This window comes from Pyxicephalus adspersus, chromosome 10 (assembly GCF_032062135.1).
Source record: "Pyxicephalus adspersus chromosome 10, UCB_Pads_2.0, whole genome shotgun sequence".
Lineage (NCBI taxonomy): Eukaryota > Metazoa > Chordata > Amphibia > Anura > Pyxicephalidae > Pyxicephalus > Pyxicephalus adspersus.
The window spans coordinates 51,163,602-51,185,683 of NC_092867.1; the positions used below are offsets into that span (position 1 = coordinate 51,163,602).

Here is a 22,082-nt window from a genome sequence, read left to right on the forward strand (position 1 = left end):
GGCTTTGGATAAAGTAGCCCCTGCCTCCTTCCGCTACCCCCGCCCTGCCAACCCACTGACCCTGGCACAACAATCACACCAAAAAGCTACAATAAACTGTTCGTGCAGCTGAGCGCAAGTGGCGAAAATCTGGCCTTTAAGCTGATTTCATGGACAACAAAGCCAAGCTACAAAGCTTTAACACAGAGCTCACTGTCACCAAAAATTATTTCTCTGAAGTCACTTCCTCTCAAACTTCCAACCCACGAACCTCTTCTCAACAATTTACTCCCTCCTAAACCCCACACACGCTCCCCCCACAACATCCTTCTCTGCCCAAGACATTGCCACTTACTTTAGAGATAAAATAGACAAGTTTAGACATAATGTCTCTGCTCACCGAGCCACTCCAACCATACCCACCCCATCCACTTGTAAATCATCATTGGCCTCCCTCAGCCCTGTTACTGTGGACGAAGTCTCTTTTCTTCTCTCAACATCTCCATCTACTACCTGTCTGCTTGACCCAATTCCCTCTGATTTAATCTGTGCCCATTCCTCCACCCTGGCTCCTGCCCTAACCGAACTATTCAATCTCTCCCTTTCTACTGGTACATACCCCTCAGCTTTCAAACATGCCATAATTCTCCCTATCCTAAAAAAAACATCACTGGAGCCCTCCCTACTGTTTAACTACTGTCCTATCTCCCTTCTCCTATATGTCTCCAAACTTCTTGAAAACCTTGTCTACAAAAGACTCACCGATTACCTGAGCACCAACTCTCTCCTTGACCCTCTCCAGTCTGGTTTTAGAGCTGCCCATTCCACTGAAACAGCCCCTACTAAAGTGGCCAATGACCACATCAGAGCTAAGTCTCAAGGCAACTTTTCCCTGCTCCTTCTCCTTGATCTTTCCTCTGCTTTTGACACTGTTGATCACCCCCTTCTAATACAAATCATGCGCTCCATTGGTATCAGTGTCACTGTTCTCTCTTGGTTTGCTTCCTATCTGTCTGACTGCTCCTTTCAAGTTTCCTTCAATTGTAACTCCTCCTCCCCCACTCTCCTCCCTGTTGGTGTTCCCCAAGGGTCAGACCTTGGACCAGTTCTCTTTTCTCTGTACACCTCCTCTCTCGGTAGTCTCATATCCTCCTTTGGCTTACAGTACCATCTGTATGCTGATGACACTCAAATCTATCTGTCCACCCCTGACCTGTCTCCCTCAGTCCTGGATAAGGTCTCATGCTGCCTGTCAGCCATCTCATCATGGATGTCTGACCGATTTTTGAAACCTAACCCAGATAAACCAGAACTCATCATCATACCCCGTCAAATTCCAAATCTCCCCCTGACATACGTCTAACTGTTAACAACACTGTTATTAGGCCCTACCCTCAGGCATGTTGTCTTGGTGTCACCTTTGACTCTGCCTTCTCATTTACCTCCCATATTCAGAACATTTCCAGGTCCTGTCACTTTCTCCTGCGCAGCATCTCCAAAATCCGCCCCTACCTGTCCCTTGGAACCCCCAAACTCCTTGTGCATGCTCTTATCATCTCTCGTCTGGACTACTGTAACATCCGCCTCTCTGGTATTCCACTAACCCGACTCTCTCCTCTACAATCTATTATGAATGCTGCAGCCAGACTCATTCATCTTTCCCACTGCTCCTCTTCCGCTGCATCTCTTTGCAGATCTCTACACTGGCTTCCATTTCACCTTAGAATCAAATTCAAGCTCCTGTGCTTTGCCTTCAAATCCCTCCACAGTTATTGTCCCACTTACATTTCTGACCTGGTAAAAAAGTACTCCCCCTGCAGCTCTCTCCGCTCCTCCAATGACCTACTTATGACTTCCTCACTCATAACCTCATCACACGCACGGATACAAGACTTCTCTAAAGCTGCCTCAACTCTCTGGAATAGTCTTCCTCTTCCTATTTGGCTTGCTCCTGCTTTCTGCTCATTTAAAAGAGCACTCAAAACCCATTTTTTTAAACTTGCCTACCTGCCTTCTTCTGTTATTTGAAACCGTCACTACTTCCTATTACTACATATCCCCCATCCTATTGTGTGTAAATTCCCCCACCTACTGGATTGTAAGCTCTTGCAGTGCTGCATAATATGTTGGTGCTATATAAATCCTGTTTATTAATAATAATAATAATAATAATAATAATAATAGTTCCAGATACCTCCCCCTTACTATTGTTACACTGAAAGGATGCGATTTGATACATAGACAACAAAGGAGGAGGTATAATTCCCTACTTCTTCCTGTAACAGGTCACTCATACTTTATTCCTGGCTTACACTCTAACTCTGTTTTGGGGCATCCCCCTGAAACCCCTCTGTTATTGCATCAAGTGACAGTGGGAAACTCAGTACGCCCGTTGGCACAATTAGTACCAACAGAAATAGATAAGCCAATTTTTCAATGGCAATATATTCAATTATATCATGTGAGTTCACTACCGCATCCCTTACGTTCTTAAATGGAACTAAATCTTTTGGAGAAAATACTTGGGGGTGAGAACAAACCTCCCCATTCGGTATCAATGTTTTATAAGGCCTTAATTAAGCTTAAAAATCCAGGGTTTCCAGGTTACTTGAAGAAATGGGAAATTGATCTGAATACAACATTGACAGATCCTCAGAGAAGGATTATTCTGGATTTAACTAATAGCACATCAATTAGTGTTAAATACAGGAAAGCAATTTTAAAATTCTTGTGCATCATATGTCACCTCAGGAATCTGCTTTATGTTGGAGAGGCTGTGGTATGCAGGGCACAATGTCACTTGTATAGTGGCAGTGCCCAGTGATTCAGGGTTTTGGAAGAAGGTACTCCAAGTGATTGAAATAATAAATGGGTTCCCAGTGGAGTTTAAACCTTGGAAGGTACTTTTTCATTGCAAAATTACCTAGGGGTAAATATAAATATAGAAGTTCAGTGACTCCCTTACTACTTAATGCAGCTAGAATACAGATCTCATGGTTTTAGAAAGATCAGGAGGGAACCATCACTGAAGGGTTGGCTTCAAACTGTAGATAATGTCTGTAACTTCGAGGAAAGGTATTGTGACTTTCCAGACATGTCCCACGCCTGGGGCCCTTTGTTAATATTTCAAGAAAACGTTTAGTACTTTGAAATTGTGAATGTAGAATAAAATAACCTAAGTGGATTAGAGATTTTATTTTAAGAAGCTTTGGAAATAAAGGTTGGATAATGTATTATTATGGCATTCTTGTCGTGGTATAGGATGAAGGTATGTTCTTGTTTTCCTGTATAACCTCCCCCTTTGCACTTTTACGGTTGTCACTGATATGATTATGCGGACACTCCAATGAAGGTATTCAGCCTTTAATTATATTATATTTATTTGTTTCACTATATTATGATAGAGGCACTACTTAACATAAAGAGGAGGATTATATTTACATTTATGTATAAATTGCACTTTTTAATTTGTTTGTGATGTAGTATGAAAGTATGCTTTTGTATTTGCACTTTCACTGATATGGTTATGCGGATACTCGAATAAGGGTATTCCGCCTTAAATTATAAATTATAATATATTTATATGTTTCATTACAGCATGATAGAGGCACTATTTTATATAAAAGGATTTGGGAGAGGAGGATTATATATACATTTATGTATAAATTGCACTTTGTAATAAGTTTGGGAGGGTAGCGGGAATGGGGAGGAAGGTATACGTATGTATCTGGGTAGAATTTATTTGTAAGGTTGTGCCAAATAATGTATGTATAGTTGTGATACTGTGGAATTTTTTGTATATGAATTTGGTCATGTTTATATTTAAAAATACATTTTTTAATTAATTAAACAAAGAACCCGCGCATGCGCAGTACAATCGAGTCAACCACGGGATTGACCCATTTAACGATGAGCTGAAGACAGCGTCAGTCCCTGTTTGGACGGCTGCCGCCAGCTCATCCTTTCAGTATATTTTCTCAACACCATTTAGCATGTAAGTATATTGTATCTCTAAACCTTTATCCTAAGATTCAGTTTATGGTAAAAGGTAAAAGGACATCATTTTCCTTTCTTTTTTGTATAGGCTCACGATTCTGGGCACTTTGATTTTTATGGGCCTTAAGGGACTATACATCCATATACCGTCACTACTTCCCCTTACTACATATCTCCCATCCTTTTGTGTGTAAATTCCCCCACCTACTGGATTGTAAGCTCTTCGGGGCAGGGTGCTCTCCTCCTGTATCACTCTTTGTATTAGTCTGTCATTTGCAACCCCTACTTAATGTACAGTGCTGCGTAATATGTTGGCGCTATATAAATCCTGTTTAATAATAATAATAATAATAATAATAATAATAGTTCCAGATACCTCCCCCCTTACTATTAATACACTGAAAGGATCGGATTTGATACATAGACAACAATGTCTTCACGTCAGGTTTTTTCTTTACAGCTTATAATAATGCGATAACTGTAGTGTGGATTTGTATAGGTTTTGCACACAAGACAGTGTGGTAAGAGGTTGTGTGCTGCTCTACGTAGTGAAAAAGCAAGATATATTTTTCTAGAAAATATGAGAAGAGAAAGGATAAGGCTTTTGATTGGCAATGGGTTTTTGTGAGAGTCAAGTGTTTTTTGAATAGTTTTTAGTAGTGAAAATTATTGACATTCATAGCAAATATAACAGAATAAATTAAAAAAAGTTTTGATAAACATGTCATAGCTGTGTCATGAAATACATAATACCACATATGGATTACATGAACCTTTACCAGTGAACTACAGAAAAAAATGTTACAAAAGTAAAGATTGTCAACAATGTTGTTAACAATGGCAATGTGGCAAATGTGGCAAAGATACATCTTTATTCTGGTGTCTTATCCTTTCTCATATTTTCCATAGCAATTTTAGGATTGGCAAGATAATAATCTTTTTAACAATTTCTTAGTGAATAAACCCCTCTTCCCTTTCTGTTTCAAATGTATTTTTCTGCTTACACACGTATTTCCTTTATTTCAGATCATCTGGCTCTGCTGTTTTGCGTCGTGCTTAAACAACCCTGATTCATTTTGTTATATCTGTGGCAGTTTCACCATTCCCAGTCAAAGGGCGAACATCAGCACATTTGTAGAGCAAGCCTATTTGGCATATTTCAAAGTTAAACTTGGTGATCAAGATAAGTCTTGGGCCCCTCATAAGGTGTGCAAACAGTGTGTCGAGGGCTTACAGATGTGGACAAAGGGAACACGTGATAAGATGCAATTTGTTATACCTATGGTTTGCCGAGAGCCAGGAGATCATTTCCGTGACTGTTTTGTATGGTGAAAACCTCAGGATATAACATAGAGTATCATGGTCTACCATCGGCTATACGCCCAGTGGCTCATTTAGATGAAATCCCAGTGCCAGTTTTCGTTACACTACCGTCTCTTGAAGAACATGATTATGGTGATAAACTAGGTGACAACAATGACGAAGAGTTTAAAATTGAGGAGGACTCTGTAGTGAGAAAAATTTACTTGAAAAAGGAACAAAGGTATCGTACTTTTGAACCAGAGAAATTCCATTTCTGCAGTACTTTAGAACTGACAGTGGCTTTGTATATTGCCATAATATACCTGGTTTAATGGAGAAAATGGGACTTCCAATCTACAATCAACTCAACTGAATGGGGACTATTCATTGATAGCTTGGAGCATCGGAGCTTAAAGTGTGTCCTCCTTCACAATGGCAATTTTTTTGGGTCAGTCCCAATTGGTCATTCAGTTGCTCTTTGTGAAGAATATGCAGACACTCTAAGAGAGTCATTGAGTTGTTGCAATATCACCAACACAATTGGGTCATCTGTGTTGACTTTAAAATGGTATGCTTCCAGGGTTCTGGGCATGCGCTCCAACTGAGAGGAGGTGTTCTCCTGGGTCTCCTGTTCTCCGCTGCTACGATACCCGCTAAAGCTGCCTGCACAAGCCACATTCAGCTCCTAATGGGGAGGAAGAATCACACTGCCGCTCTGCACCAGGGAGAGAAACACCTGTCTCGGGCAATGGATTAGTTCTGGATTCCCCTCCAGGCAAAGACACTGCAGCCAAGATGGTGCTGGACCCAGACAGGAGGCTGTAAAAATCACAACTGTGAGTAATGAACCCAGCACCAGTTTACAGAAGGGGGACAGAGATTAAGGGAAGAGGGCTCTAGAGGCAGCCAGCCCCCCCCCCCCCTTCTCAGAAGGGTCCATAGCCCCTGCTAGTGTCACGGTCCCTTCCGTGACTGAAGTTAGAGGATCTGTCAGACAAGCTGCATAAGAGGTTATCTGACAGTCTCTTTGTTTTTACTTGTTTCTGTGTTGTTGTTTGTAATGACCACAGCCCTTGTATCAGCTGCAGCTGGTGGTCATTACTGCTCCTCCATTTAGTCTGGCCTCACACTTCATGCTATGCGGTTGATATTCACTGCTGGGATGTGAAGAGCTGGTGTGTTGTCCTATCCAGAGTTTCTGCTTATATATCTACTATTAAGATAAGTTGAATTACTTTTGGTGTTTTATTGTTCTTTTGTTGTTTACTAGGCCTCAGGGAGACACTGAGTCTTTCATAAGGGAAGTAGTCTCAAGCCAGTCACTACTCCTAGGGCTTTGCAGGGCTACTAGGGCCTAGGTTCCTGTGTATGAGTATTTCCACCATCAGGGGATACTCATACTGTTAGGCGTTAGGGCTAGGTTAGGGTGTCTGCAAGGGGTGACCATTCCCTTTTCCCCAGCCATTGGAGGCCTAGTCCTGAGTATAACCTTTCTGTTTCCCTCCCCTCCCTGTTATCCTTGACAGCTAGCTCCCAACCACTGGCACAACCTGGCCTCACTAGAGAAGACCTGGAGGCTTATATGTGCCGTATAGAGCACACAGTGAGGAGACAGATCGCAATCCCTGATTTGGGCGAGAGGATTTTAGCAGTGGAAGCAGCTACAGATAACCTGTCTCAAGCATCTAACCAGCAGAGCTGGTTAGATGCTTAAATAAGCATTCTTTGCTTATTAATTAGATGTATTAAATAAGCATTCTGTGCTTCTTTAGCACCTTGTTCTGCAACAAGACGACCTGGAAAATCACAATTAGATAACAACCTGCAGATCTGCAAACAGCAGTCACAAGAATTTTCAACAAATTGCTGGATGCTCCTCAGGTCAACCATATTGATAAAGAGCGAGTTCACAGGGCCCCTGGTCCCTGGAGGACGTACTGAAGGCTGCACGGTCCCAAGATGAAATCTTGTTTCAGGATTCGCTCATTATGATTATGCAGGACTTGTCCCGCCATACTCTCACCTTATGGAGGGCCCTACACCCCCTGATGGAAGTCTTGAGAGCCAAAGATACAGATGGGGGTTCCCGTTCCACCTTGCAGCAAACAAAGAAGGAGTTACAGTGGTTTTTTGAAGTATCATGGATTTACCCTCTTTTCTGGCGACTTTTTTTTTGGCAAGTGTTTCACTCCCAGATTGGCCCACCGGTCCTCGTTTCCTAAATGAGCCAGAGGGATCAGAGTGGATGATTTAACGTAGAAAGCGCAACCAACGAAAGTCTAAAAGAGACTGCGTCACAACCGCAGAGGGTTAATGCCAGGCTGGTGAATTTGACCCCAACTGTTTGGAAGAGACAAATGCCTTTTTCCTTTCCTTTTGTTATATGCTACTTGAAATCATGGATATGATGGATTCTATCTATATTCTATATTCTAAGCTACAGAGGGGGAAAGCTTCCTCCAGGATTATACTACCATCTAGTGGTGGTCAGAGTAGTTGGTCCAGAGAAAGGCAAAAAAAAACCCCTGGTACAATTTGCTTCAACAGGGGAAAAAAATTTCTTTTTGATTCCATGAGGCAATCGGATGTTCCCTGGAACAACAGTCACTGTTCTTTTTACTTTAAAGCCTTAATACCCAGTTATATTTTGTGCTTCCAGAAAAACATCCATCTTTTTCTTAAAGCAGTCTACAATAGTTGCTGAAGCTACTTCCTGGGGGAGCCCATTCCACATTTTCACAAACTTTACAATAAGGAATACCTTCCTTATCCGGAGCGTAAACTTCTTTTCCTCCAGACGCAAAGAGTGCCCTCTTGTTTTAAGTAATGATCTTACAGTGAATATTGGGGAAGAGAATTCTCTATATGGACCGTTTTTTATATTTATACAGGGTGATCATATCCCCCCTTAAACGCCTCTTCTCAAGGGAGAATAGATTCAGTTCAGCTAGTTTCTCCTCATAGCTGAGCTCCTCCATTCCTTGTATTAGTTTAGTTACACTTCTCTGCACTCTCTCCAATTCTACAATGTTCTTTTTGTGAACTGGTTTATGCTAAGGGGTAATATTTGGGGGTGATTTCAACTATGCACCAGATAGGGAACTAGATATCTCCAGCGCTCCTAAAAGGTGTTTGCCAGGCTACGGACGCATTAGAAAATGTCTGTGGAGTCACCAGCTAGTCGATGTGTGGAGAGTCCTCCACCCGACTGTTAGGGACTATACCTTTTTCTCTCGCCCACACCAGTAATATTCCCACATCGACCATTTTTGGGTTCGACATACTGACCTCACAAAGGTAGTGAGCTGCACAATTGGGACCACCACATTTGCAGATCATGCCCCAGTGTTCCTAGACATCTGCATCACGCATCCTACTCCGAAAGTTTGGCATTGAAGGCTGAATGAGAACTTGCTAAAAGATGAGGTCATTAAGGCAGATGTTCTCTCAGAGCTCACGCCCTATTTCTCCATTAACGCCATGGAAGAAGTGAGTCCTATGATTTTATGGGAGGCACACAAAGCTGTAATCATTAATATATGCATATGCTGCATAATACAGAGCCAAATTTGGAACTCCAAGGCTGCCTACTTTCTTGTGTGCAAACAGCAGATTATGCATATAATAATCAGGGGTTATTTTATAAAACATGGATCCAAGCTTAAGAAATTGGCTGCCAAGGAGATGCAAGACCTTATACTACGGATACAGGAACTTGAGAAAGTACATAAAAGGACCCTAGATATGTAAGTGGGAGCAGAGTTGCTGGTATTGAGGGACAAGCTTGCCACACTATGTCTGGGGAAAGCCAGGGCCTCTTTAGCTAAGTGTAGATGTACTTACTACGAGTTTGGCAAGAAATGTAGCAGGACCTTAGCTAACGCATTGATAGCTCAGAGGACTAGATCCTATGTACCATACATAGTTGATAAAAAAAAGGGCTAGAAAATCTGCCCAAAGATATAGCAACGGGATTCAGGGATTATAACCATTTTCTCTAACAATTTATGCCCCGAGAAGCAGACCCCAAGGAGGGGGGGGGGGGGGGGGGATTGAGCAAAACACAACAGTATCTAAGACAATCTGGTAGGCGAACCTCTTGAGAACAATTAAAACCACCCCCTCAGGGAAGTCCCTGGGACCAGACGGTTTCACTCTGGGCTACTATAATGCATACCAGGACCAATTAATCCCCCATTTTTTGCGGGCCCTCAACTCTTTAACTTCTGGGAGCAAGTTTTCCCATGAGTCTTTATTAGCTCACATTTCAATTGTACCTAAAGAAGGAACATATTCGGCCTTGTGTGGGAGCTATAGGCCTATTTCCCTGTTAAACCAAGATTTGAAATTGTTCACTAAAATACTTGCTATGAAACTGCATTCGGTTATTACTAAAGTAATCTACCCTGACCAGGTGGGGTTTGTCCCGACCCGGGAGGCTAGGGACAACACCATAGGGGGGTTCCTAGGTGGATTTTTGAGACCCAGAAATCCAAATCACCAGCTTTTTGGCTGTCTACAGATACATAAAAAGCCTTTGATAGGGTGGACTGGCAACTTATGTCCCAGACACTGGAGTTTATCGCACTAGGAAAAAAGATCACGCAGTGGATTCAGGCAGTATATTTTAACCCAGGCTTTGGTGAAGGTCAATGTTCCTTCTCGAGTGCATTCTCAATTACGAACAGGACAAGATAGGGTTGCCCTCTCTCGCCCTTGGTGTTTATTCTGATTTTGGAGCCCCCGCTCTGTCGGATTAGGGCATATAGGGATGTCACTGGTTTGCAGATTGCGGGTAGCAAACACAAGGTGGCTGCCTTCACAGATGATCTTATTTTTCTGATTTCAAACTCAGTGACCTCTCTACCAAATTTGATTAGGAAATTACAAGAATAGTCGTTTACCCAACTTTAAGGTCAATCATTCCAAATGTGCAGCTTTAGATATATCCCTTCCCCGAGTATAATCAAGCCTCAACTAGCGGAGAACTCTGCTTTTAAGTATCTAGGCTTTTACAATGATTAAGGACATTGAACAATGGGTTACCAAATCCTTCTCATGGTTTGGCAGTATACAGATAGTAAAAATGAATCTCCTACCGAGGCTGTTGTACTTGTTCCAGGCTCTGCCTATAACCTTGCCCCAGATTTTTTCAAACAGCTTCATGCAAAAATTTTTAAATTCATTTGGGGAAATAAAACCCCTAGATTAAACAGAAATCTGCTGTTTGCACACAAGAAAGTAGGCAGCCTTGGGGTTCCAAATTTGGCTCTGTAATATGCAGCAGCTCACCTGGTACGAGCAGTAAACTGGTGTGCTAGTGGTGGTTCCAAACTCTGGATGCAGGCGGAACAGAATTTCAGTAAAGTACCCCAACATGCACTACCCTGGGTCTCATCGCAAAGCAAGTATTTTGATAACTCCCACCCCCCATTGACAACTACTACTAATATTTGTGGGAAATATTTCCAGTCTCTCCCCATCCTAGCTCAATTACACTGGTGTTAGATAATCCAGGATTTTAACCAAGATTATTGGGAGGCGGGTTTGATCAGAGGGAGAAGGGACTGACGAGAGTCAAACATTTTATATCGGGAGGGACTTGGTGCACGTTGAGCGATCTTCAAAGACTTCAAAGAGCGATCTTCCCTCTTTAGACTACGAACTAGATTTTTGGAAGGCTGCACAATTGTCTCATTTTCTTAAAACATTACAGGCCGATGGGAGTTACAGTAGGCGGTGAACAACCTTTGAGAGGATGTGTACTGGTGACCTGAGTACTAGACATGCCCTGTCAGTCTTATATTCAGTGTTAAATGTAATGCAAAAAATTATACACCTACATACTTTCAGGCCTGAGAACGGGAGTTGGGAACTACTCTGTTGCAGGCTCAGAAGGAACATAATTTAGGGTTTTGCCACAAAAGCTCCATGCACAGTGGAGCCCAAGAAACGGATGTCGGTGAGATTAATACCTGATGACCCTGAGTTTTTTTTTGCTCCACCTTAATAACTGGCCGCAGAAAGGGTACAATAAATCGGTGGTTAAACATTTGTTAAATGCAGCTAAGGCCTGCATCCCCAGTCTGTGGAAACAACTATTAGCTCCCTCTTTAGGAATGTGGCTCCGTAGAGTAAATTAAATTAGATTAATGAGGATCTGACCTCAGGTACCTATAAAAGGAACAAGAAATTCTTGGAAATCTGGGCACCCCTGATTATGTTTTAAGAATCGTCAGTCTACAAGCATATGCTGAGGGATTAGAAGGTAACCGATTGGGTGGTCTTCGTATATCTAGGTCAAGTGAAGTGTGCATAATATGCGAGTTTGGTCTCATCGAAGTAAAGGAAGGTCAAGGAGACTACCTATTCTGATTTTCTATATTTGTGGTTGGAGCAGGATTATGTATTGTATGCTATGGTCTTTGAAAATGTCTGTGTGACTTATTCTTTTGCAATTGGTCCAATATTATTGTTAAAATGTACTGAGTAAAGGAGATTTATCTCCCTCCTCTGTTGTTATTGCAGTTTATATTATGTTTTATATGCTTGTAAAAATTCTTTAAAAATCAATAAAAAGATGTTTGAAAAAAAATGGTATGCTTTCTTCTTGGTCAGCAACGCGGTTACACTAAGTATCACTGTTATCTGTGCATGTGGGACAGCAGAGCTCCTGATAGGCATTGGGTGGAATAGAATTGGCCTCCAAAACCTGCCCAAAAACCAGGTTATCGAAACATTCTACATGAGCCACTTGTTGATAGAATATTATATTCCCGCCTCTGTACATGAAACTGGGTCTGATGAGGCAGTTCATTAAAGCTTTGCAAACTGAAGGAGACTGTTTCAAGCACCTCATTTTGGCATATCCTAGCCTGTCATTTAAAAAAATAATTGGCCAGCGGGTTTGATGGTCCACAGATTCGGCAGCTCATCAAAGATGAACATTTCATCAGGCCAATGTCAGAAGTTAAAAAGAAAGCTTGGTTATCATTCAAAGACATTGTCAAGGACTTTCTTGGAAACACGCGTGCAAATAATTACACAGAAATTGTGTGGAAACTCTTGGAGCTACAAAATGCTTGGTTGCAATATGAGAATCAAGGTGCATTTTCTGCATAGCCATCTTCCCGGAAAACCTTGGTGCAGTCAGTGATGAGTAAGGTGAACGATTCCACCATAATTTGAAAATCATGGAAGGGTGGAATCAGGGTAGATGGGATGTACATATAATGGCTGACTATTGTTGGAGCATGTACTGTCCTCTGGACATAAGTTATTGTACTGCATGGGTGCATGTTGTAAGTTATTACCAATTAGTAGGAATGCTCATGGTTAGGTCCACAGCTCCATCTAGTGGTTATTTAAAAATTATTGATCTATTGTAGTTTTGTGACGTAATTTCCTGCTTAAGCAGACTTATGGGAAGAAGAAGATAGAAACTGCCATTTTCCTAGCGTGTGCTCTCTTATGAAGGCATTGCCGGTAAGAGGATTATCTAATGTTTATTCAAAACTGTTTACTATGTTGCAGCAGATGATAGAAAGTATGTGTTAGTTATTTGTATGGGGACTCCAACCTTACACATTATCCTTTTCTAGACAAATCCCCTATCCCTTCATCCCCAACTCCTTCCTCTCAGGAATTTCACAACCTTAATAATAAATACAACCTCATAGACAGTTGGAAAGAATGTAATTCATCAATCAGGGAATATACCTTATTCTTACACTCCCACAATAGCTTTTCAAGAATTGACCACATTTTCCTCAAATTCCAAGATCTTCCACTAGTGACCTCATCCAAAATAGTTCTAATCCCATGGTCTGATCACTCCATGGTCTTGATCCAACTTTCCTCCATTATTTTCAGAGGCAGTTCCCACAATTGGTCTATCAACGACTCAAAGCTCTTCAACCCCTCCATATGTAATGACATACAATCTCACCTAAAAGAATACCTTTCCATTAATAAACATCCTGACATTTCTCCAACTACATTCTGGAAGGCACACAAACCTGTACTCCGAGGTCACATCATGCATTTAGCTGTCCAACAAAAAAAAACATGTAATAATAAACTCTATTTTTGCACAAGCTTTCTCCTCTGACCCCTTACATTATAATGGAACCAAATTAGACGCTGCTCGCCAAGATCTTAATCTACTTTTAACATCCCATGCAGAATCCCAATTAGCTAGAACGACCCATAAATTTTATAGAAAAAGGGCCAAACCTGATACAATGTTAGCGAAAAAACTAAAACAATCTATATACACTTACAAACCTATACAACTACGCCTGACCTCAGGACAGATATCCAGTAATCCGGTATCGATATTACATGCTTTCTAAAAACATCTTGCTGAACTATACAGTCCTCCCTCTCCTTTTCCATATAAAAAGGCAGTTGAAACATTCACCCCCATTGAACTTCCCACTCTAAACCCAAAAAAAAAAAAAAAAATAATTTAAACCCCCATCTAGGAATCTGAAGTACAGCAAGTCATTACATTATTCAAAACAAACAAAAAACTGGGACCAGATGGTTTCTCAGCTAAATATTACAAAAAAATTTGTGACATCCTCACCCTTTTCCTTACAGAAAATTTTAGTCATATTAGAACGGGTTCACATTTTCACACATGCAGATAGAATCCAAATTGGCTTCTATCTGCATGCTGCCAAAGTCAGATCACCTTAATCACTCTAATTTCAGACCAGTTTACCTTATCAGTATTAGCCAATATTAGCCAAGATATTATCTAATAGAATTAGCCCAATCATCTGTCAATTGATACAAAGAGATCAAGTTGGCTTCATGCCCTTTAGACAAGCCCCAGACAATATCAGAAAAATAATTTTACTTACTGAGAAAGCTCATAAATTTACCTAATTGGATAAAATCTTTATTTGACTCACCATCTGCTTTTGTTAAATATGCGGGTTACAACTCACCAACTTTTAGTATACACAGAGGAACTCATCAGGGCTGCCCACTATCCCCAGTTCTCTTCACTCTATCCCTTGAACCCTTTGCACATATTATCAGATCCAGTCCTGATATTACAGGTATAAAAGTAGCTAATTCTTCCCATAAAATCTCCTTATTCGCTGATGACGCCCTGTTCAGTATCACAAATCCCCTAATCTCCTTACCCAATCTTTTCACCGTTCTCCAAAAGTTTAGTCAAATCCCAGGTCTCTCTATAATCAATCCAAATCTAAAACCCTAAATATCACCTTACCGGATTACATAATAACCACACATTTTGAGTTTCAATGGGCTTCCCAATTTCTTTCATATCTAGGTGTAAATATCTCCAGATTTTACCGAACTCTATATACAAATTATCACGTTATGTACCAAACAGTTCACCGGTTTGCTTTAGGGCATGCTCGGAATAAGAATCCTATTTGCATACATGGTGGAACTGTCCAGTGGCATCCCGTTTCGGGTCTCGGGTCTTCCACCTTCTCTATAAAGTGTTTATCAGATTCATATGGATCTGCAACGACCCCCCTTCATCTTAAACCTAGCTGTCTAACCCAAAATCAATTCAGACTTATGCAGCATATAATTTTTGCACCTAGACAAACTATAGCGAAGGCCTGGAAGTCTCCTTCCTTAACCTTTAGGGAGGCTACAAAACGTGTTTCCTGGATTTTTACACAAGAAAAATACACAGCCCAATTAGAAGATACCATGGACAAATTTTATTCCATTTGGTCGCCTTGTCAACACCTGCCACTCCCCATCTCAAAACCCTGAGCTGTATTCCTTTTAACTAGTTATCTTATACTCCTATTTGATCCCGTCACCAAAAAAAATTATTTTTTTTTGTTTTCAAAACATCCCTCTTATCCTAACTTTTCTCTCACCCCAATTTATTCTAATTTATCCATATTTATCTCCCAATGTATCCTAATCACCCCTAACAAATAATCAAAAAGACTTGACTGGTGTACGGATACAATTTGTAACGGTATCAACCTTTGGCGACGTCCTTCCCCCTAGTTCGGGTGGCCCTGTAGAGTTACTCCAGTGACTCCCCAAGCTGAATTGTGATTTCCTGTAGTTGGGCAGCTCTTACAAGAGCTAGTAGTAATATAGCACTTTCCTACAACACGAGACACAGCTGCGAGTTGAGGGTGAAAAAGAAAGAACAACACTTTATTGATGCCACATTTGGTATTATATACAAGTCCCTATGCAAGGGGACCTCCCCTCTGGACCTGATGGAGAACTAGGCGATAGACACACTGACCAATGGAAAAATAACCACACAATCCGGGACACTCCCACCCAATGTCTCCCCTCTGTCTGGGAGATAATTAGGTCAGACACCGGACGTAACCCACTCATCTCCAGACAGTAAAACCACATTGTTTATAAAGTCTGCCGTACCGAACACACAATGTCTCTCCTTTGTCTGGGAGATAATAAGGTCAGACACCGTATGTAACCCAATCATCTCAACAGACAACCAGAGGGCTTTTGTTACACAATTCTTAAACAAAAAAAGGATACCAGAGAATCACATAGATAAACATTGGTATTGAATTGAATTTCAATGGGTAGGCGGGAGTAGCAGAACACTTTTAAATGTTTTTTTTTTTTTTTTTAAAGAGATACATTTTTACAAACCATTTACATCATATATATAATAATATATGAAATTTGATCAAAAGGTAGTAGTCCTAGCAAAAGTAACAGGTGCTAGTATTTATTATTAACAGAGGTTAAATGCCTGATAAATCAATGCTATTTCATCCTATCCTATGATTTTTGAGAATACTAGATATTCAAGCCATGGTGGGATTAGAACTATGACAAGCTTCCCCAGGACAAACATCTATACTTGCCTAAAGTATTTTATTTCTGTATCCCTTCTAGTAAAATACAGTAGCATAGCCAAAAAACATGACTGGGCCTATTATATAGCATTTATTGCCTGTACACTGGTAAATCAGTCACCATATTAAAAAAAAAACATGGAAATGTATAAAACAGGGAATCTGACATTACCTCAAACAGTCCCTGGTGGGAATCAATTACTGCCATTGAAACACATCGAACTTCAAAGATTTTCATAAGGGAGTGTTTGAAGAAATGTCCGATTCCCTGTTTTATAAATAGAGCTTATTGTGTTTTTAAGATATACTATATGAGTTAATAATGGTCAGTCAAATTGTAGCCGAGTTGACATAATTTTGCTTTCTAAATAGCACAGTGGCTCAGAAGTAGCACTCTTGCCTTTTTTGTAGCACTGGGTCCTAGGTTTGAATCTCGGCCAGGACACTATCTGCATGGAGTTTACAGGTTCTCCCCGTGTCTGTGTTGGTTTCCTCCGGGTACTCCGGTTTCCTCCCACATCCCAAAAACATGCAGTGCGGTTAATTGGCTTCCCCCTAAAAATTGGCCTAGGACTGTATAACTGACATATGACTATGGTAGGGACATTAGATTGTGAGCCCCTGTGAGGGACAGTTAGTGACACAACCATAGACTTTGTAAAGCGCTGCGTTATATGATGGCACTATATAAATACTGTGTAATAATAATAATAATAATAATAATAATAATAATAATATGACTGGAAGTACATCTTCACTCAATTTGAGTCACCTGATGATTTATCGGAAAAAGCAACATATATTGTTAATGGTACAAACAGTGCTTATTATACAATATACATTATTTGTAGGTGTAATAAAGAGACACAAAATTCCAATTTACTATACTATCTGAAAGCTTTACTTTTTACTGTTTCTGTTCTAAAGGTTCTATGAATTTTAGCCATTCTTTGCACTTTAGTGATGTTACTGTTGTATCCCTGAATTTTCTTACAAAATACAACAAACACCATTAAGATATTATGTATTAAAAGGATAAGAAAGGAAACATACATATATAAATAAAATATCTATACTGTTGAGAATCTGATACAAAATTCCTAATTTATACCCAACATGAATATACTATACAAAATTTATATAATAATCATGTAAAATTAGTATCAATACAAACAATATATACAAAACTAACCATAGCTGATCATTTACCCTCAGCAGTTGATGTCACACACCAGACACAAGCATTCCGATAATTGTGTGGCTGAGCACTTTAACTGCAGTCAGTTTTTCAGTCAATGGCAGTTTGCATATTTTATTTGTGAAAGCTTTAAAAGGGCAGTAATCTATGCAATGAGTTTTGTTTAAACTTTTAAAGTTTGAGGGAAACAAATCTTATTTAGTAACAAGCTAATCATTTTAACATGATATCAATTGAAGGGAAAAAACAGTTTGTACATTTTGATCTTCCTCTTGAACAAATATGAAACAACCAAGAAAATAATCTCTTCTATTATTCTATTTATCCTTTCCTGCAAGAAAGACTGTTATGAGTTTTGGGCTCATATTTTCTCATTGGTATGCTGAAATGGGTAAAAACAGCCTCTGGTCAGGACTATAGCTTCTTGTCATTTCTATCCTCTGCAGATTACCTGTATTGTTTTCAACTGACTACTGTGGTTTGGATATTTAAAAGTTAGACTGCAGAGAGACTTTGACGAGCAGTTGAGAATTTCTGCCCTGAAAGTTCAGAATGAGGTACTCATAATATAGAAAGCTAACACCAAGGTAGGTTTGATGTATGCACACATTCAGGATGCAGAAAGCAAAAGCCCTGGCATGTAGGTTGTGTATACTGCATGTATTTCTGTGCTATATTTTCAGGTATGTCTCGTATTCACCCTTGATGAAAAAAGACACAGACACATATTTTAAACTTTTTTTTTGAAATAAAAAAATTACAGAAAAATAATTTAAAAACACAGAACTATTTACAAGTTTTGAAAGCAAATATTGCATGAGATGTGACTCATAAGTTGGATTCAAAATTAAGAAGGTTGTAAAAACGCTGGATCTAGTAAAATGCTGGATGTAGTATGTGTAATGTCATGTACAATGGTTATGATGAAGTACTAGTATGCAGGGGTGGTGGTGTCGGAGTGTACAAATCATGTTGTGTGTGCGTATCTGTGGGCAATGAAGAGGGAGGAAATGGTGACGAGTTAGAAGAGGGATACATTGTGGAAAATGGGGATACAGGCATTGTGGCAGGAGTATATATAGCTTGATGGACCACCTGCATTAACTGAAATTTTACATGAGGCAGTCGCTCTGGGGAAATACGACGCATGTCATCTCCTAGGGATATTAGGAAGCTAGAGATACTTTCTTCCTGACGGGCTGGCTCTCTTTCACGGGCTTCGCGCAGTTGATCCCGCATCTCCCCAAGGACAGACATAACTTCAGCTGACAAGGGATCAGGAAAACTAACTTTTTTTTTGGGCATTTTTTTTCCTCGCGGCTGTGGGGATGGCCGCAAGATTTTCTCCTCTGTTGGGATAGAGATGCTGACAGAGGAATCTGCCTGTTGGGAAGGTTCAGCCTCTGGTTCCTCTTCAACAGCAGCCTCAGCCACAGGAATAGGCAGGCTCTCTTCACTTTCCTCTTTGACATTTCCAGATGATCTAAAAATAAATATAAAACAACATTATAAGTGGGTGTATAACTAAGGACATTTCAGTAAAAAAACAATACTACTTACTTTCGTGTTGTCATTGAAGCCTTGAGAAACTGTAGCTTCTCAAAGAACCGATGAATTCTCACTTTTTTAGCAGACCCAGTCCTCTGACTGCCCAGGGCATTAAGATCTCTCTTGAACCGATCTCGAAGACTCTTCCAGCGGATTTTTAGCTGGCGCTCTAAATAAGAAAAGAAATTTGCCCACTATATATGCATTTATACAATCTCTGCGCTACCTAAAGTTACTGACAGGAAAGGAACACATTTGCATCAGCCTATTTATACTATTGAATAATGTTAACAACCCTTGTGTTGTCCAAGCATAAAACCAAATACATGCAAATAGGTTGAAAATTGGGTTACAGAAAGGCTTAGTGGTTATTGCTGTTTCAATTCCAAAACCATGTGTATATCACTATGTGGCTGTGTGCTACCCTCACAGATGCTCTTGTGTTGCTCTTCTTCTCACAACCCAAATTTGCAGGTCTGAAACACTAGGTGTCAAGACCTCAAGACTGTAATCTCTTATGAAATTACTAATTTGATATTATCTGCCTAACATACTAGTACTTCATTTTCGCTAGTAAACAGTACATATGAAGAATGGCATTTATGTTTTGCCCCATTAATTCATTACCTGCGTGCTAAAGAAACTAAAACAATGATACAGATGTACATTTATAAGCAAAAATGTTACGTACCTTGCAACTCACGCTCTTTCCTTGACATAGTGTGCCAATGTGGGGTTACTCGACGAGTTACTTCCACCCAAGCCTCTTTTTTCTTATAGCAGTCACTGTAAGATGCTAAGGAAGTGTCATACAGCTCCGGATGTTCCTCTATAGCTCGGATAAGTTCTTGAACATTAATGTTTCTCATCTTGAATGCCGTTATTGTCCTAGGCATACCACCATCTGTAAAATGGTTACCACAGTATCTCTATGGTCACCAAGCAGGGACGGTGGAATATTTACCACATAAGCAGGTCTCCAGAGAGGATCAGATGCAGCCTCTGCCATTTATCAACAATCTTTAAGATAAACTCCTACATTTTAGCATCAAATACATACAGTTAACACAGCCTACCTGTCTAGTTTATATTAATTCTAAACCTTACATTGCTTCAGTGCACCAGATCGCCAAGATGTAACATACACATTTTGATTCTGTAGGTCTGAGATTCTCAACACCATCTAATAATGTCTCTCTGCAGTCTATAGACACCCCAGAAAGTCCCAAAAGAAATACTCATGCCATGAACACCTCCAATGGTCTATAGAAACCATTAGAAGCAGATTGAAGGAGACTGCACAGCATATGACTGGCAAGAGGCTGCATTCCTGCCTCTCAAAGCCCTGTTCAATATAGCAACAGAAAAATTTAAACAACTGCAAAGAAAAGTGTTCTAACTTTCACATCTCTGCACCTTGCAATGTTTACGGATTATAACTATTAGTTCATTGGTTGACTTCAATATTTTGACTGATGCTGATCTTTATATCTAACTTTTTTGCCCAAAAGATTACCAGATTTAACGTATACTGATGGGAGAAGATGTAGTTAGGGGGCATATGCATAACACCAATAATATCTAAGGTCAAATTTTAGTTATATACAACGAATAGTTTTAAGATGAGTGTGAAATATCAAAATGTTGACACGTGTAAACAAATACTTAGCATTCTGTCTTAGTTGTTAAACTACATCCTAAAATAGTTCTTTGGTTTCCCAAAAAAATCCTAATTGCTTTGTGGGATGAAAACTGTCTGCCACTGCTTGCTAATCCAACTTGCAAATATAGTATTCTACAAAAGCACAAATGTGCTGCTATTAGCAACCATCAAACTTAGTGAATCTTAACATTCTCCGCACAGTGGCTCAGAGGTTAGCACTCTGGCCCTAGCAGCACTAGGACACTATCTGCATGGAGTTTGTAGGTTCTCCCCTGTGTTTGCGTGGGTTTCCTCAGGGTACTATGTTAAGGACATTAGATTGTGAGCTCCTTAGAGGGACAGCTAGTGACATGACTATAGACTTTGTACAACGCTGCCTAATATGAAGGAACTATATAAACACTCTGCAGTAATAATAATAATAATATTAATAATAATAATAATAATAAATATATGACAAGATATAGTACAATAACTTCTCCATCATGATGATGCTGAACAATTATTGTTAACAAGATTCCATGTGTCTCAAATTTAAAAATAAAACAGCAATGATTACTTCATATATTTCTATCCTGAGAGGTTCTTTTTAACAGTCTTACTGGGATGGATAAATAAAGAACAATAAAAGAGCTAAAAAACCCAGGCATTTGGTCATCCCCCACTGAAGCAAAGGGTAAATCAAACAGAACCTAAATCCTTTCTTAGATTATAAAGAGAAATGCCTAGACTTTAGATCATATGACAAACTCTGGAAGGTATTGAGAGCAGTGCTATCTTCAGGAAAGCTATGCATCTAATCTTTATCTGTTGCATTTTAGAATAATAAAAAAAAAAAAAAATTGGAATCCACTCTAGTGCCGTTTCCCAGTACAGAGTACAGAGATTTTGCTAAGAAAGGCTGGAGAAGACACTTTGTTTTGTGGCACTTGACTTTCCTATCTGATGTTAAAAAAGATAAATATACATTCCTATAAGCAAACACATGGCTGGAGAGGAGATAACTAACATGATTGCACTAAACTGAGGACAGGGTCCAATCACTATTTTCACCTGGCATGCCCAATCAAAGAGTAGACTACCTTTTTTAGTCTTCTCTCTATTGTTATATGGAAAGAAAAGTATCACAATCCCAATATATGTAAGATATGCCAAGTTAGTAAGCATTGCGCCAACTAAAAAACCAATTATCATTTTTGCTGTGTGCTCTGGATCATTGTCATGCTGAAGGTAATCCTTCTTCCCTTTGACACATTTCTGGCAAAGGGCAGCAGGGTTACTTAAGAATGTGATGGTATTTTGCCCCATGATGTTCTCTGGATGGTGAGCTGTATTGGATTCACTTGACCTCAGGATCTTCAATGTGTGTTTTGAGGCTCAATTGAGATTTATTGCACTGTAGACTGTAGGAGTGGCTAATTACTTGCAACCCATCCATCTGAGCCACATTAGTGGAGCACAATTCCTTTAACTGCTTCAAAGTTGACAAATACTACTTTGTAGCCTCTTTGACCACTCTCTTCCTCGCTCTTTTTTTTTT

General features: G+C 39.9%; 1 protein-coding gene across 8 annotated transcripts in view; it reads right to left on the minus strand.

Annotated features, from left to right (window-relative positions):
• Positions 1-18,051: 18,051 nt before the first annotated feature.
• LOC140340078 (uncharacterized) overlaps positions 18,052-22,082 on the minus strand; it is a 52,049-nt gene continuing 48,018 nt past the window's right edge. For all 8 annotated transcript variants that reach the window (XM_072425076.1, XM_072425074.1, XM_072425073.1 and 5 more), the window contains 3 exons: positions 19,571-19,783; positions 18,892-19,048; positions 18,052-18,814 (listed from right to left, as the gene is read on the minus strand). In XM_072425076.1, coding sequence (XP_072281177.1) covers positions 18,250-18,814; positions 18,892-19,048; positions 19,571-19,783 — 935 coding nt within the window. In that variant the 3' untranslated portion in view covers positions 18,052-18,249. The remainder of the gene's footprint in view (positions 18,815-18,891; positions 19,049-19,570; positions 19,784-22,082) is intronic.